This window comes from Mytilus californianus, unplaced genomic scaffold (genome assembly GCF_021869535.1).
Source record: "Mytilus californianus isolate M0D057914Y unplaced genomic scaffold, xbMytCali1.0.p SCAF_5, whole genome shotgun sequence".
Taxonomy (NCBI): Eukaryota; Metazoa; Mollusca; class Bivalvia; order Mytilida; family Mytilidae; genus Mytilus; species Mytilus californianus.
The window spans coordinates 118009670-118028355 of NW_026262701.1; the positions used below are offsets into that span (position 1 = coordinate 118009670).

At 33.6% G+C, this 18686-nt stretch overlaps 1 protein-coding gene across 1 annotated transcript; it reads left to right on the forward strand.

Moving 5' to 3' along the window:
* Positions 1-62: 62 nt before the first annotated feature.
* On the forward strand, positions 63-15917 carry LOC127700833 (AN1-type zinc finger protein 1-like). Its single transcript, XM_052204519.1, has 8 exons — positions 63-137; positions 4993-5035; positions 5423-5462; positions 8757-8884; positions 10824-10912; positions 11661-11851; positions 14047-14127; positions 15593-15917. The coding sequence occupies exons 1-8, from the start codon at positions 80-82 to the stop codon at positions 15755-15757; spliced, it is 795 nt and encodes a 264-aa protein (XP_052060479.1). The 5' UTR covers positions 63-79; the 3' UTR covers positions 15758-15917.
* The last annotated feature ends 2769 nt before the right edge of the window (positions 15918-18686 follow it).

Consider the following 18686-nt stretch of genomic DNA (forward strand, 5'->3'; position numbering starts at 1 on the left):
TAAAATTTTATAATGAAGATTAAATGTAGAAAAAAATGCGAAAATAATGCTCAACATTCAACGTCCGTGTCGTTCCCCGATGGCTGAGTTCCCAAACGTTGGAAACCACTGTTCATTTGAAACATGTAAACAACTAGGTATGCAGAGGCTTTGAAAAAAAACGACGAAGAAAGTAACATTATCATGAATTCAGACACAGCCAATGATAAAATGTCGAAAACAAATCCCCAGAAAATCTTATTATCTTTGTTTATTAAAAATTCCAGTAGCAAATATTTCATGCATGTTCAGGGAGAGAACAAATTACCAATAAATAAAATACAGTAGGATCTTGATCTTGATTGGATACCCTGTCACGTCCTTAGACATTAATACATAGCGCACGTGTTAAGGTTAATAACTTACTTAACAACTTGGGACCCCCCTTATAATTTCTGTGAAAAACTTAGCTGGTTCTTCCGCGAATTGCATCTTGATGATATCCGTAGGTAGAAAGTTCCAATCTTTAATTGTATTTGGTAGAAATGATTTTTCAAGTGTCCGTCTTGGCTGGGATTCTGAGAAAATGTTGACTATGTCTTTGTTGTTGTTTGTGGTTGTTGAAGATTTTCTGTTGGTAGTTTGGCTAGATGATGTATGCCTTAGCAAAATAAAATCAGTCTGTTTTGTCTTCTACTATCTTTCAGTGGTTCTAGTTTAATTTGGTTTAAGATTGAAGTCATACTACCTGGTTCGTAACTGTAGTTTATAGATGTTTTGAATCTTGCTGCTCTTTTCTGGATGTTTTCTTGTTTGTCTTGTAAATATATTTGGTGTTGGTCCCATACTGTACTCCCACATTCAAGGACAGGTCTAATTAGTCCCTTGTATGCCTACAGCTTTACCTCCATAGGGCATGATGACAGATTTCGTTTTATCAACCCTTGTGTTCTATAAGATTTGTTACATATATCCTCTATGTGTTTTCCCCAATGTAAATCGCTAGTCTGACGCTCACTCCCAGGTATTTTATTGATTTTAAAAATTCCAGTTCTATGCCTTTCAAGGTGTACTTAAATTCTGTGGTCTTCTTTTTGCAACTTAGGGTCATCATATTACATTTTACAGGTTGGAAACGCATTCCCCAAGTTTCAGCCGATGTACCTCAGGTGTCTATGTCTTTCTGTAGCTCTAAGCAGTCTTGGTTGTTGTTTATTTCTCTATAGCACACACAGTCATCTGCAAAAAGTCTTATCTCCGATGAAACATGGTCCACTCTGTCGTTAATGTGGACAAGGAACAGGATTGGCTCAAGCACCCTGGGGGGACTCATGAAAGTAAAGCTGAATCGCCTGATTTACTCGCATTTTTGTGACCTGTTGGACAGGAATGAGACTATCATGATGTTTTTTGGTACGCCATATTTGTGGAGTTTGCTTTTAAGTAGTTCGTGCAGTACTGTGTCAAATGCCTTTTCAAAATCTAAAATAAAAATGTCTACTTGTAGTCGGTTGTCGATGAACCTTGCCCAATTGTGAATGACGTTAACTGTTTGAGTTTCGCAGCTATGATGTTTTCTGAAAGCATGTTGTTTGTTGTTGAGAATGTTGTTATTTTTGAAATGCTGCATCATATTTGAGCAAATAATGTGTTCCAAAAGTTGATGACTCCTTTTTTGGTGACTGTGATTTTTCTCATTTTTTCTACTGGTGATGGCTGGTGTGGTATAAATTTGTACTCCGATCTTGTGAAAACACTTGTAAATTGTTGGTTTAGTGCCTCTACCTTTTCAAGGTCTGTTTCTGCTACTTTGTTTTCGTTAATATTAAATAAGTAAAGGTGGAATTCCTTGTTTGTCATCTTTTTTGGTTGCTTATGTACATCCAAAATGGTTTAGAGTCCTTTTTTATATCCCCTTTTAGGTTGTTAACATAGGAATTGTGTTCTTCAGTTACTTCTTCCTTTACCAATCGCCAAATATAATTTCCTGCCATTTTCTATTTAATCTACTAGTCTTATTGTAGTTTGCATGTGTGACACACAGTGTCCTATTACGTCTTATCAGGGTCTTAATGTTGTAATTAATCCATGGCAGTGACTGTTTACCTTTTAATGTTTTCTTTGGTATGTTCTTTCCAGATATTTCTAAGATAAAGGTTTTAATCATTTTCCAATTTTCCTATACTGATCTGTTGTTTTGGTTACCATTGAAATATTTGTCACTGGTTAAATTTTGTGTTCCCTCCCTCATTCGATTGTAATCTCCCTTTGAGTATTGATAGTATGTTCTTTCAGGTCTAGATTTCCTCTGTGCTGTACATTTCAGTATGCCCATAACTATGTCGTGGTAGCTTAGTCTATCTGGTGTATGAATGTTGATGAACTGACCAGGAAGTGTCGTTATTATAGTATGTTGTTTTCTCTGGTTGGAAATAGCACTAGCTGTTTGGCGCTTGCTTTGTTAATTATATCTATAAGCGATTGTCCATTGCTATCAAAGAGACAGGAGTTAGTGTCTTTGTTTAGCATGGTTTCCCAGTTTATTTTGCGATAGTTGAAATCCCCTAGTACAATGTATGAATGGCTGATGGTGGATTTTTCCTAGCTGTTTGATATTGTCCAGCTGGTCCTTTAGTAAATAAATATTATCAGCTGGAGTGTCAGGTGGTCTGTACCAGCTTCCTATATACATTATATAGTGATGTTTTCCTTGTAGGTTGATGATAAAATGTCAAAAACAAATCTGATAGGCAATGCATAATTATAATCATATAGTTTACAGTGTCAATAACTGAAAATTTGAAAGCCCATTTAAACTGCTTCAGTCAAATTGACAAACTTTATAGGTGTTACTTGTATAGAAATAAAAGTATGTATATTGTATTGGTTTTTAGGATATGATTATAAAAAGACAGTTACATGTACATAAAATTGAGAATGGAAATGGGGAATGTGTCAAAGAGACAACAACCCGACCACAGAACAGACAACAGCAGAAGGCCACCAACAGGTCTTCAATGCAGCGAGAAATTCCCGCACCCGGAGGCGTCCTTCAGCTGGCCCCTAAACAAATATATATACTAGTTCAGTGATAATGAACGCCATACTAAACTCCAAATTGTACACAAGAAACTAAAATTAAAAATAATACAAGACTAACAAAGGCTAGAGGCTCCTGACTTGGGACAGGCGCAAAAATGCGGCGGGGTTAAACATGTTTATGAGATCTCAACCCTCCCCCTATACCTCTAGCCAATGTAGAAAAGTAAACGCATAACAATACGCACATTAAAATTCAGTTCAAGAGAAGTCCGAGTCTGATGTCAGAAGATGTAACCAAAGAAAATAAACAAAATGACAATAATACATAAATAACAACAGACTACTAGCAGTTAACTGACATGCCAGCTCCAGACTTCAATTAAACTGATTGAAAGATTATGTCTTCATCATATGAATATCAGGCACAATCCTTCCCGTTAGGGGTTTAGTATCATACCATCATAACATATATGAGAAGAACATAACCCGTGTCATGCCAACAACTGGTTTTTAAATAAATGTGTTTAGTGCCGATGCAAAGACCCTATAAGTGAATCAATATTAACGCCAAAATATGCAATCTTTAATGACCTGACAACAGTATCGTAACTATATCCCTTCTTAATAAGTCTATTTAAAGGTTTTGTTAGTTTCAGAGGTGAATACTGACATTTTTGTGCTTTATAAAGAATATTTCCATAAAAAATTGGATGTGAAATACCTGAACGTATAAGAAGTCTGCATGTTGAGCTATATTTACGAATGATGTCCTTATACCGATGATAAAATTTAGTAAATGTTTTGACTAGTTTGTGATATCGAAAACCCTGGTGTAATAATTTTTCAGTAATACATAAATTTCTCTCGTTAAAATCTAAAACATTGTTACATACACGAGTGAATCGTACAAGTTGAGATATATAAACACCGTAAGATGGTGACAAGGGAACGTCACCATCTAAAAATGGATAATTAACGATAGGAAATGAAAAATCATCTCTTTTATCATATATTTTAGTATTAAGCTTTCCGTTAATGATATAGATATCAAGATCGAGGAAAGGGCAGTGGTCATTGTTAGTATTAGCTTTATTTAAAGTAAGTTCAACAGGATAAATTTCTTTAGTATACATACTGAAGTCGTCATTATTGAGAGCCAAAATATCATCCAAATATCTAAAAGTATTATTAAATTTGTGTATCAGATGTTGTTTCGATGGGTCTTTACTGATTTTTGTCATAAATTGTAACTCATAGCAATACAAAAAAAGGTCCGCAATAAGTGGTGCACAGTTAGTCCCCATTGGAATTCCGATAACCTGACGATATACGGAATCTCCAAAGCGAACAAAATTGTTATCTAGTAAAAATTCAAGGGCATATATAGTATCAAAGCATGTCCAATTGACATAGTTTTTTTGTTTATTGCTACTAAAAAATGACCTAAAAGAGTTTGAACATATATATTCACATTCTGACTTTTTAAATGCCCATTTAATTAGGTGTGTGAATTTTTTCTTAATGAGAATGTGAGGCAATGTGGTATATAGGGTAGAAAAATCAAAACTTTGAACAGATTCAAAATCACCAATATATGCATGCAATTTATCAAGTACTTCCAACGAGTTCTTGACACTCCAAAAGTAATTAATTCCACTATTTTCGAAGGCCTTATTTGAACAATTTATTATCAGGTTTTTGATTGTACCAAGTGTACTGGTAAGAAGAATAGACAATTTAGTAGTGGAACAATGGCTTGAAGACGAAATGAATCTATATTTGTAAGGTGTTTTGTGTAGCTTCGGAAGCCAATACATAGTTGGGACTTTCATTGTATTTGGTTCTGCTTGTAAAGCGGTAGCTAAAAGTTTATGTTTGTTACAGATGTCGTTTTCTGAAAATGGAGTCAGTTGGAATGTCTAGTCTGTATTTTAATTGATAATTAACTTGTCACTTTTATTTTTTTTTTAGATTTTCTGTCGTTTGTTTGTGACAGTTGTACAAAAACATTTTGGTAAGTTTTTAAAAATTTTTTATATTATTCTTTTCATCTGTTGTCATTTTAATCTAAAAAAAAATAGTGCTTTGAAATGTTCACTTATAAACAAAGCGGAATTAAAAGTCAGTTAAAAATAGGACCAAAACAATATGCCTACACAACAAATCCTAAAGATACGATTGGAATTTTATATTAAAGTCACAAGGAAGTCATAGTCATACATAACAACTGGCAAGGGATCTACTTTAATTTTTCATAAACATGTCCCTAATGACAAGAGACAAATTAATCTGCTTATCTGAAATATTTTATGAAATGTCTTTATATATTTGTTTAAAAAATGTACATGTGGTATGATTAATTATATTGGATATTTGTTTATTTGTTATTTTCATTTTTCAGTTTAGACCACAAGTTTCCTGACAAACATTCCTGCAGTTTAGTAAGTGTATAATTGTCCATTAAAATTATAAATATATAGGTATTGGATTATTATCTAGTCATTGTTGAGAGTCTATATAAAAATAAGAAAATGTGGTATGATTGCCAATGAAACAACTCTCCACCAGAGACGACATGACATAGAAGTTACCAACTATAGGTCACCGTACGGCCTTCAACAATGAGAAAAAACCATACCGCATAGTCAGCTATAACAGGCCCTGAAATGACAAATGTAAAACAATTCAAACGAGAAAACTAATGGCCAGATTTATGTACAAAACAATGAACGAAAAACAAATATATACAACAACAAAGGACAACCACTGAATTACAGGCTCCTGACTTGGGACAGGCACATTAAAAAATGAGGCAGGGTTAAACATGTTTGTTGACGCCCAACCCTCCCCGGTGTAATAGCACAACATATGAACAAACTATAAAAATCTTGTGAAAAGGGCTTAACTCATCAGATTGATACAAAGCAGAAAAGCAAGTAATAAAACACAGACCAGACAGCAGGGTATCATACATCCCCACAACAAAAAGACACAAGTACAGATCTGAAAGTACTCACAGTTACTGACAGCTTGTTCAAAGGCAATAACAACTAATAAAAAATCATATATCAGTACACATCCAACATCCAATGGATTTAGTTAAAGAATTCTTTAAAAGTCAGAGAAAAACATGACCTTGCGCAATGCCAAAATACAGGTATGTATTTTTCAATTTCCTAGTCCAAAAGATACTAAAATGTGACATGATAAAATGTGCTTTGCAAGGTTAAAAGAAGTAACCCAAGGTGTTCAATCAGGAGTAGATAAATAAAGAAGTAAGTTTGGTAAGGGCCATATTTGGTCTTGAATATTAAAGTCCCTTGTTGTTTAAAGATAAATTGTGCTTCACATGTAAATAAAGTGAAATAGAACTTTTTATGCCCCCGCCGTAGTGGAGGGGGCATTAAGCTTTACCCTTGTCCGTCTGTACGTACGTACGTACGTCCCAAAATTGGTTTCCGTTCTCTAACTTTAGTTTACCTCAACCAAATGTTATGAGACTTATACACAATGCTTATTACCACAAAACACAGATCAAGTTTGAATTTTGGTGGCGTCACTTTTACCGTTTTAGAGTTATGCCCCTTTACAAATGGAAAAATTGCTGAATTTTTTCGTTTCCGTTCTCTAATTTTAGTTAGCCTCAACCAAATGTTATAAAACTTATACACAATGCTTATTACCACAAAACACAGATCAAGTTTGAATTTTGGTGACGTCACTTTAACCATTCTAGAGTTATGCCCTTTAGAAATGGAAAAATTTCAAAATTTTTATTTTCTTCTAAATGTCTAGTAATTTTTAAAATTGGAGTTATCTTCCTTTGTCCATGATTATAGTTGAATCAACTACAATCAATGCTTTATACAATGCAATGTTTTTTTGTGTAGCTTTTCTTATAAAGTGTTGACACTTAAATCCCAAAATAGGCCAAAAATAGTTTGGTAAAATTTGACAAAATTGTCTTGATTTCAATATCCTTTAGGCCTAGGAAACATAAGAGTGAAGGGTTTGACAAAATATTCATGTCAGATAGGTTAAACAACAAACATAATGTTTAAAATTTGTTTTGTCTATTTGTTTATGCATCCGTGCCTGAAAACCAATGGAAATTGACCTGTTTTTATTTAAGGAATGACTGTAATATTTTTTCTGTCTATGAAGAAATAACATCAAAAATGTGGTGCACACTGAATAACCCGCGTAGGACTGTAACTGCTTAAAATTAGTATTCCATGAAAGTTTTGTTTGTTCTCATTGGAATATACAGTGGGAAATCTAGTGACAAAATATTACCTCCCCTGTAAACACTGAAAACTAGATCTTCTCAATGTTTGTCCCATTTTTGCAAGGATGCTATCAATTATGGATTCACAGAAAGACTTTCTGGTAAATAGTAAAAATAGAAATAGTTGAAATAAAAACAAAACTTCCATTTAATGTTATCATTTTCCTCCTTAAGTAGCAAACGACGAGTACGAAGGCTATAGAAGCTTGATGTAAAATTGGTTTAAAATGTTGCTATGCGAATAATTCCCTGGAGTACCAACTTCAATTTATTTTTCTACTGGCTGTATACCTCTCTGGAACGTGCTAATTAATATACAGCTAGATCAGAGAAAGTCAGGGGAAAAATTCCAAAGGAATCGATTGATATGAAGCAAAGATTGGCACTTTCGAAAATACTTAAAATTTACTAAGCAAATTCACCCAAAAGATCTTTAGATTTTGTATGTACATGATTTTTTCCAATTTTTTTATTAATATGCAGCAAAGATTGGCATTTTTATGCCCCACCTAGGAGTGTTATGTTTTTTGGTCTGTGCGTCCGTTCGTTCGTCCATTCGTCCATCCGTCTGTCCTGCTTCAGGTTAAAGTTTTTAGTCAAGGTAGTTTTTGATGAAGTTGAAGTCCAATCAACTTGAAACTTAGTACACATGTTCCCTATGATATGATCTTTCTAATTTTAATGCCAAATTAGAGTTTTGGCCCCAATTTCACGGTCCAATGAACATAGGAAATGATAGTGGGGCATCCGTGTACTATGGACACATTCTTGTTTAAATTTAAATTTCACAAGCTTCTAATTCAATTATCCCGATAAATACTGAACATAAAACATCGTGTATTTATTTGCATGTATATTTCTAATAACACAGTTTAACAAATAATTTCTTTAAAATGTACAATTATTATTTAGAAATAACTTTTGATCAGTATCGTCACCGGCATTGTTTTATTATTGACTTTCTCGACTCTATCATAAGAAGAGTGAATTTTCTTTTGTTTTCATTCACTAGATTTCCTACTGCATATTTCAAGATTATTTTTTATTACCCTAACCCATACCTAACCTTAACACTTGACCTAAATCTGAATTAAAGTCCTAACAAACAAAAAAACAAACCCTACCCGTAACCTAGAACCCTAAATAATAGGGTTCCCTAAAGTAATTGAAGGCCAAAGAGTCCAATCTTATCACAGATGGTAGACAGCCTTACCTGAGGGTGTTTAAGGTATCCAAGTCATGTACACTTGTAAGTGTTTAATTCCTTTTTTCACAGCCATTTTATTTGGATATTACCAGTACATCTTTTAACTGATTTTATGTATAAACATCATAACTGGTCCAAGAATAGTTGCTTTGGACCTTTTGTAATGCCAAAATTTAGGTATTATCATTTCAAGTGGATAGAGTACCAGTTTTATGTAGAATTTTTTGTCTTATTTTTCAGGAATTTGCAACATCTACAAATACGAAATATGAAGGTGTTAAAAGTTATGATTGTGTTTATGATAACTGTGACAAAAGGGAGCTAATGCCAGTTGTATGTGAGAAATGTCATCTCAATTTCTGTTTAAGGTATGTTTGTAGTTTATGAATAAAAAATAAATGTGGTAAACAGGACTTAGGCAGTAACCCAACATCAGGCGGTTTTAAAAAGGGTCAAGAGATTATCATACTGCTCCCCAATGAAGAGTAGATGTCTGCATCATACATGAATTTCTCAGTCTTTATAAGTTGACAAGTAATAATTTAATCAAAAGAGGCAATGGAAGATAGGAAAACTATTACCAAATTAATTTCTTAAATTGACTTAAAACAAAAAGATGCAGTTGTCAAATTTTATGGCTTGGAAAAAGGCTCACATAAATATGTACCAAGGTTAAACTAAATTTATTTTGATTTTTACTTATATTCCTCCTTGCCTTATCTAGGGGCTGATCGATCATTACATGTACAATTCAATTCTATGAAAAAATCAGTCTTAAACAATTGAATGCAATAATATCAGCAGTACAGCACAATGGTATTAGAAATAATACATATGATTTGATATAATAAAATGTATTATAAAAAATACTGAGCTCCAACGTAAATTCAAAATGTGGGAAGTCCACAAAACCTGACAAAACCAAACGATCAACTATTGCCTTCAACAGAACAAACCTGACAAAACCAAACGCTCAACTATTGCCTTCAACAGAACAAACCTGACAAAACCAAACGATCAACTATTGCCTTCAACAGAACAAACCTGACAAAACCAAAAGATCAATTATTGCCTTCAACAGAACAAACCTGACAAAACCAAACGATCAACTATTGCCTTCAACAGAACAAACCTGACAAAACCAAACGATCAATTATTGCCTTCAACAGAACAAACCTGACAAAACCAAACGTTCAACTATTGCCTTCAACAGAACAAACCTGACAAAACCAAACGATCAACTATGGCCTTCAACAGAACAAACCTGACAAAACCAAACGCTCAACTATTGCCTTCAACAGAACAAACCTGACAAAACCAAACGATCAACTATTACCTTCAACAGAACAAACCTGACAAAACCAAACGATCAACTATTGCCTTCAACAGAAAAAACCTGACAAAACCAAACGATCAACTATTGCCTTCAACAGAACAACTGGAAAACAACTGTTATATTCCTGACTTAGTACAGGGAAATGACAGAGATCATCGAATGCTATTTAAGAGGGGGGGGGGGGGGGGGGGGGTTGCTCCTTAACTATGAATTTTTAAGACCATCTATGGATTTTCAGCATTTAAGAGTATAGCCAAAGGTATAAAAATTATTATTATTTTTCAATGGTTAAAATAGATATAAGTTCTACCCTAGAAATTTGTTCTGTTATGATCCCTGAATGAATACTGGACTGATAGCTAGCATGGAATAAATCATCTGTTGATAATTAAATTATTCCTTATTATCAAAACAGTGTTGCAATGAGTATTTATTAATCTTTCACAGTAAATGATGAACTTATATTTATATGAAGAAGAATTTGATAAAAAATTAAATGTCTTTACAGTAATGGAACAAATATTTTTAAGATATGAATGAAATAATCACAAACTGATGGAACCATCAAGTCCAAAAGTGTTACATATATCTTTGAAATATAAGATTTGTTGATTACAAAACTAAATTCAATTTGTAAATACTGTGCTAGTAAATCTACAACATAGGCAGAAAAAGGATCATTTCAAAGTCCTATCATAATAATCTTGGCAAATCTACAGTATGGGTAGCTGCTCAATCAATCCTATTAATGTAAGCAGTTCTTGTTTATTTGAAGCAATAAATTTTATCTAAACTGGCATGTGTAGAATGTATTTTCCATAACTAAATGCATTGATTGATTGATTGTTGGTTGCATAACATCCAGTGGCAAATATCTAGATGCATTGAGAGATATACACGGTAGTTTGGTAGATGTTACAGTAATATGACAATTAAAAAATATGTGCATTAACTTCTCAATTTTATTGTAGCCACAGACATCCCCAGGAACACAAATGTACAAAGTTAGAAGTAAAGGAAGAAAAATGTCAAACAGCTTTGCATGTACAAAAAATTCTTGGTATGTGGATCATAAAAGACAATAAGTATTCATTACTCTGTTCCCCATCATTATCAGAAATACAGTAAAATAAGTATGAAGCAGTGATTTGATTTGATTTTTGGTGTTTTAACGCCACTTTTAAGCTTTTTCGTGGCAGCCAGTTTTTATTGGTGGAGGAAGCTTGAGTGCCTGGAGAAAACCACGACCTTCGATAGGAAAACTGACCATCCTAGTCAATTAAGATTGGAGTCAAGTGCACCCGCACGAGAGGGGTTCGAACTCACAACCTCAGTGTTGACTGGCCTGGCTATTGATTAAAGTAGTAACTACATAGACCACTCGGCCACCGAGGCTTCTTATAAAGCAGTGAAACCCATAAATGAATAAAGGAGATAAGAATGGGCTTAAATATCTCTGGGCTAATCTGGACAAATCTTGACCACAATTGTCCGTATGATAGTACTGAATTCAATGTTGCCCTGGTCAAACATTTTGCTTCATGTAACTTACCTTTGATTTACCTGAGTTTAACCTTAGGGTTTTTCGGTTTCAACATCTGAAATTTTTTGAAAAGAATTCATAATTTTTTTTTTTTAAATTTGACCATTTCCAAGAAAAAAAGTAAAAACCAGTATATAAAGTTACTGTATAATACTGTTTAAAGAATGGCACATAAAAAAAGATATAGAAACTTGTTAGTATGCGTAGGGTCATGGTTAGATTGAATTAGATGAGAATACATTTATATTTGTCTTGTTTTTTTCAGAATCAAAACCATCAAAGCAAGATGGTAAAAAACCAAAGAAAGCTAGTAAAACTGCTGCTAAAGTAGCTCTTATGAAAATGAAAATGAAAGCTACCGGAGAGAAGGGCATTCCAGAACAAGAAAAAGTTTATATGTTAATATATCTACCTAAAGCACTGTCACTGGCTGCTAAACCTTTGTACTTTTCAAAGGTATCTCCTGAATTTATTATCACTATTGTCCATGTTTAAAAGCTCATTTAAGCTCTTGTGTATTAAGAAAAAAGGTTCTATTCATTATACAACAATATATAAACTTAACTCAGACTTGAGGTAAAATAATTCAAAGCCACCTAGAAATCTGTCTAGAATTTGACGAACATTTTTGTCTCGCCTTGACAGAATCAAAAGCGAGATATAGGTATGCTGTTTCCGGCGTCGGTGGCGTCGTCAACAATGTATTAGTTTGTGATTAGGTCTAGTTTAAGGTGAACCACTGGTGGTTGGTAAATGATATTTGGTATGCAGTTGTATTAGCATTGGCACATCTCATTACCTTGGAGATTTGGCCCCGCCCCCTCAGTCATGGTCTATTGACTGAAACTTTTGCTTAGTTTACATGTATAAGTTTGTTATTTGGTCTAGTTTATTGTGAACCACTAGTGGTTGGTCAATGATATTTGTTATGCAGTTGTATTAGCACTGGTACATCTCATTTCCATGGAGATTACTTGGCCCTGCCCCCTCAGTCATGGTCTATTGACTTTGAAACTTTTGCTTAGTTTACATGTATTAGTTTGTGATTAGGTCAGTTCAAGGTGAACCACTAGTGGTAAGTCAATGATATTTGGTATGCAGTTGTATAAGCATTGGCATATCTCATTACCACGGAGATTATTTGGCCCCGCCTCCTCAGTCATGGTCTATTGACTTTGAAACTTTTGCTTAGTTTACATGTGTTAGTTTGTGATTAAATCAGTTTAAGATGAACCGCTAATGTTAAGTCAATGATATTTGGTATGCAAATGTATTGGCATTTGCAAGTCTCGTTTCAATGGAGATTATATAGCCCCACCCCCTCTTCATGGTTCGTTGACTTTGAAACTTTTACGTAGTTTACAAGTCAATGTTTGTGTTTAGGTTTGTTGAAAGGGAACAACTTATAATAAGTCTATGATATTTGGTATGCAGTTGTATTAGCATTGGCACATCTCATTTCCATGGAGATTGTTTTGCCATGTACCTTCAGTCATGGTTCATTGACTTTGAATATTTGCATAACTTACATGTTTAACTTAAAGTATTGCTATTTTAATTTCAACATTTGCATTATCAAAAGTACAAAAAGGCGAGACATATCTCTGTGTTAACAGTTTATTTTATTATTGTACAATGTCATCTTGATATCAGAAAAGATATAAATCAGATTAGCTATATTTTTTTTCTTTCTTTTATGCCATGTTTTTGAACCTATCAGTAGCATTCAAAGACAGTGAATTACTCATATGTCTGTATTTATAGAGACAGTACAAAAAAGTGACAATATACTTGTTTATTTGTTTCATTTACTTAATAACATTTCACATGACTTGTACAGATATTTTTAAATTATTTTTTTTTTATGAATTAACATTTTCCCTTTATACCCGTTGTAATCAAAAAGAGAGTCGAAAGATACCAAAGGGATATTCAAACTCATAAAAGTTGAAAACAAACTGACAATGCCATGGCAAAAAACTAAAAAGTACCAACAGTACACAAAACACAACATAGAAAACAAAAGAGTGAGGAACACCAACTTTTATCAAGGGTCAGATTGGAAAGACATTCTGTATCTGATCATTTCATTCACCCACCATATCCCTCTGTCTCTTTACCTATATGTAAATATTATATTAATCATGTTATTAACAATTATATGCAGCAACTGTGTAAAGTCTAAATGCATTGTCTTTATAAACATTTGTGATATACAGTCACTTACTGTAAAATTCCTTGAATGTGACCTTGATAATGTGTTATGGTAAAGTTTCATTTATAATGTCTTCAAAGAATGAAGGTACAGGAATTTTTCTTTGTCCTCTTCAAATTCACAATTGTTGGTTTCCACCCAAAATATTACATTCTCAAAAGTGTCACATTCTACCTGTTACTAAGCTTTGTAAAAAAATAATATGTATTATTTTTAGACAGTGTAACTGAGTGTCTAGTCATTCTATGTACTGGCATACTGCTGGCATACTGTTGTTTAAAGCTCCTGGTTCTCTTGGAACACAACATAGGAATAAAGTAATTGTAAAATTTCTTGTATATTCTTTCTTCTTAAGTCATTGCCATGAGACTTGTTAAGTATTGGGTTTATAGGTATTGTAGAGGATTTAATAGGATGATAGAATATTGCATTTCAGACATGGAGTTTTGGTAGATGTATAGATTTTGTTGCCAGTTCTGTTCAGATGAAAAATGAAAATAATACAGGAAGTGAAAAGGTATGATGATAAACAGCACAGTTAACGCTTGTCTTCTTACTTAATGTTTACAACCAGCAGGATGCATATTATTAATTTAACAATGGGGAGGCTTCAGTTTCCAGGTGGCTCAGGGAGCTGGCTAATAACTACCTGAACAGTTGATGAAATTCTAAAATCTTAAAGGGCCTCAGTGGCTGAGTGGTCTAAGTAGTCCAACTACTGTATCACTAGATTGTGAGTTCAAATCCCACAAACTGACTGTGATTGCCAGTTTTCCTTCCAAAGGTTGTGGTTCTCTCCGGGCACTCAGACCTACTCCAACAATAAAAACCTCCCCAAATAGCCAATAGTGCTGAAAGGAGCGTAAAACACTTATCAATCTAAATCTAAAAAATTATGGGGAAGTCTTGCCACTGTAATTTGCAAAAATGATAATACGCCTTGATTTATTAGTTACTTGCTGAAGGCTGGTGGTTTACATAGAACACTTCATTTTACTTCTAGAAATGAAAAAGACCACAATCATATTGAAAATGTTTTACTTTTTATCTTCAGGCTGTCATCATAGCTAATACAGTGAATAGATAGGAAATAAGTCTTTTTGTTGAAAATTTACGTTCCTGTGTTTTATTCATATCGTCACAAATAGTACTCATTTTGATTTTCCACGAAAAATCAATAAAAATGGGTAAATTTCCATTGATTATTGGAAAGGAAACATAGAGCGCATACGTTGACAAAAAAGATCTTTGAAATAATGTTTGTAATGACATTTTACATGTCTAACTTGAATATTTAGTTTGTCGACGCCTGCGCTCTATGTTTCCTGGTCCTGAATTTGGCTGAAATCCGTCCGATTTTATCAAATTTCGCCAAAATCTCTTATTTTGACCTTATTGGGATGTAAAAATCGACGCTTAAGAATAATACTTTGACAGAATAGTTCTATATAACTTTCTCACATGTCTTTAAGTCAACTTAAAACATTTTTTATCTAGTAACATTGAACTTTATAATCGGGGCCAAATATGGCCCATACCGAACTTACTCCTTTATGTCATATTCAACTCAAGTCCCTATGCCCAACCATGAACATTGCTAAAGAATATGAATCTGTCTAAAAAGAAGGCGATGTGGTATGATTACCAATGAGACAACTATCCACCAGAGTCAAAATGGTGTGGATGTAAGCAACTAAAGGTCAATGTACGACCTTCAACAATGAGCAAAGCCCATATCGAATAGTCAGCAGGAAAAGTCCCTGACATGATTAAATGAGAAACAATTCAAAGAGAAAACTAGTGGCCTAATTTATGTACAAAACAATTAACGAAAAACAAATATGATGGACAGCAACCAATGACAACCACTAAATTACATGCTCCTGACTTGGTCAATTACATAAAGAATGTGGCTAGCTTAAACATGTGTGTTACATCGTTTGGTTTATTAAATATATTCAAGATATGATTTCTATTTGCAGAAATTAAGATTATTTAACCATGAGAGTGGACAATTGTTACCAATAGAGAAAACATTGGACTCATTGTTAAGTGAGGAAGTTATATTTAGTGGATCATCTGTGATACTAGAATATGTTACCACCGACTGTTGTCAGTTAGAGAATACAGAGGATTATAAAACATGATACAGTTCACAGTTTATGACCTTAATTTTATAAATAGGGGGAATAAATTGTATATCCTGCAGTCCGTCGTCATGAAACAGTGTCAAGATGAAAGCAGATTTATTGTCTATTTGAGTTGTAGACATACCATTGTAGAATAAAATCTGACAACATTAAAAAATAGTTTTTTTTCATATTAGGCCATCACTATTTATACCCTGAAACATATGAAGTGGTATCTTTTGAATAAAGTAAATTATTCAAAATTACTGATAAAATTTTTACCTTTTTCACAGGCAGACAATACATTGAGGCATCAAAGCCATACCTAACTGATGGCACAAGAAATGCCTTCAAAAGTCTTGACAATGCCTTGAGGTATTGTGAATATTCATGAAAATAATTGTGTTAACATTACAGGTTAAATATTCTTTCCTGTCTGAATGGCAGAAATATATTTTAAAAAGTGAGTGTTTCATAATTTGATTTAAGCTGATTTTTGTTTATTGAAATCCAAAACTACAACGAAATAACCAAATTCATGTCACTTTAGCGGCCTAGTGTGATCTTTTACCATACTTGGCGTCCATTGGCGTCTGTCGTTGTCCGTCGCCATCTGTTAACTTTTACAAAAATCTTCTCTAAAAATTCTGTGACAAATTTTACCAAACTTAGCCACAATCATAATTGGGGTATTTAATAAATGTGTCCAATGGCCTCACCTGCCAACCAACATGGCAGACATGGCTAAAAATAGAACAAATGGGTAAAATGCTAGTTTTGAAAACCGCTTTCAATAGAAAAAATCTGACAGGGCAGAAATAGTCAGAATGTTGGGATCTACATCAAAACTATCAATCAACTTTTTATAGTTTTGCCCTGAATGAAGAATTTTACAATTTTTTCACAATTTTTTTTCCATTTTTGCCTGTTATCTTAAAACTATAATAGATAGAAAAACTTTAAAAAGCAAAAATGATGAGTAAGACAACATCTTTGAATAAGTCAACAAGGCCAAAATTGTCAGTCAACTCCTCATTGAAGTTATTGCCCTTTAATGATATCATTTACCAATTGTTTTGCTTTTTTTCTTGAATACTTTTCTTGACCTCTTCGACTTCTTTTGGTTTTTGTCTCACCTTGGAAGAAAGTCACTGCAAGACATAGGGGTGTCTATCTGGCAGCAGCGTAAACTATGTGTACAAAGCTTTATATTTCCGATAGAAGAGAAGACCTGGATGCCTTATACCTTGTATACAGATCCCATATGTTGTGAAATTTCCGTCAGTGATTTCATTTTCATGGTTAAGCAACTGCTTATAGAACAGGATGTATTTTTTTGTCACCAGAATTTTTCACTTATTATGAGAACATGTAATAGGATAGTTATATTTGGTATCCTTGCAAGGTCTTTAGATTCATTAGATAGGATTCACCCGACCTTGACCTCATTTCATAGATCAGTGATCAAGGTTTAGTTTTTCGTGGCAAAGTCTGAATCTGAGATACTATATTATTGTTGGGTTAATGTCTGTCTGGCATGGTTCATCTGACCTTGACCTCATTTTCATGGTTCATTTGGCAATGTAAAGTTCAGTTACCTTTCTTAGATATTATAAGCAATAGGTCAACTGTATTTGATGTATGGATTGATTGTAAAGTGTACATGGGGCCCTTTATAGCTTGCTGTGCGGTGTGAGCCAAGGCTCCGTGTTGAAGACCGTACTTTGACCTATAATGGTTTACTTTTATAAATTGTGACTTGGATGGAGAGTTGTCTCATTGGCACTCATTCCACATCTTCTTATATCTATGTCTGTCTGGCATGGTGCATCTGACCATAACCTCATTAATATGAAAAATTTTATGGACACCATCATCAGTTGATTGAACATTACAGAATATCTGTTTTACAGATGGAGACTGTTCCAATTGTCGTAACCACAATCCCGTCCTCTTTTCCCTGAATGTGACCTACCGGGGTTAGACTTGTCACCAGATTTATACTTACATAAACAACACAACAGGTGCCACATGTGGAGCAGGTTCTGCTTACCCTTCTGGAACATATCAGATAAACCCTGATGTTTGGTTGGGTTCGTGTTGCTCAGTCTTCAGTTTTCTATGTTGTGTTTTGTATACTGTTGTTTGTCCTTTGGTGGTTTTAGTTTTTGCCATGACTTTGCCAGTTTATTTTTTGACTTATAAGTTTGAATGTCCCTTTTGTATCTTTCAACTCTATTACATGGATCATTGATAATGTTAAGTTTATGTGATACTTGTAGTTAAACCTTTATCTATAGATTTTCACCCTGAACTCAATCATCATCAGTAAAGCAGCCAAGACATTTCAGTGTGTCCACTCTTGTTGTGTAGGTGGAATGTGGTCTTTGCCAAATACTGTGGATTCATTGTTGTTAGTGAGATTCCAGTTTTTGTGGATACAGGTGAACCAAGAATTCAAATATTCACTGAATTACAAATTTCCTATACAGTAGTATGCAAAACCACGAATAATATCCACAAAATGAAAGTTTTTCTTAATCCATGAAAACTGGTACTCACGAAAAAAATGACTCCACAGTAAGTACCCCACATCTTTAAATCTGAAAAAAGTAAACAAAGAAGTCCTTTTGACCTCTCTACTAATAAAGGTAAAATTTATGATTGCTTTGAAATCCTATTTATTATAATTACCTGCACTTTGAAGTGCCTTATTTTTGGTTCTAAAAATTATTTTTAAGGTTTCCCATTAGAAATTCATGGCATTTGCAAGGGGTATAATTTTGTATAACAGTCAAGAAAGCTTCAGTTGTTACTGAACAGCTGAGGTTTTACAATATCAATATATGATCATCAGTATGAAAACCAGTACACTGTTTATGTTACTATTAAAACAAAAACAAATCTTACTGATATTTTATTGAACATTTCCAATAAATTGTACACC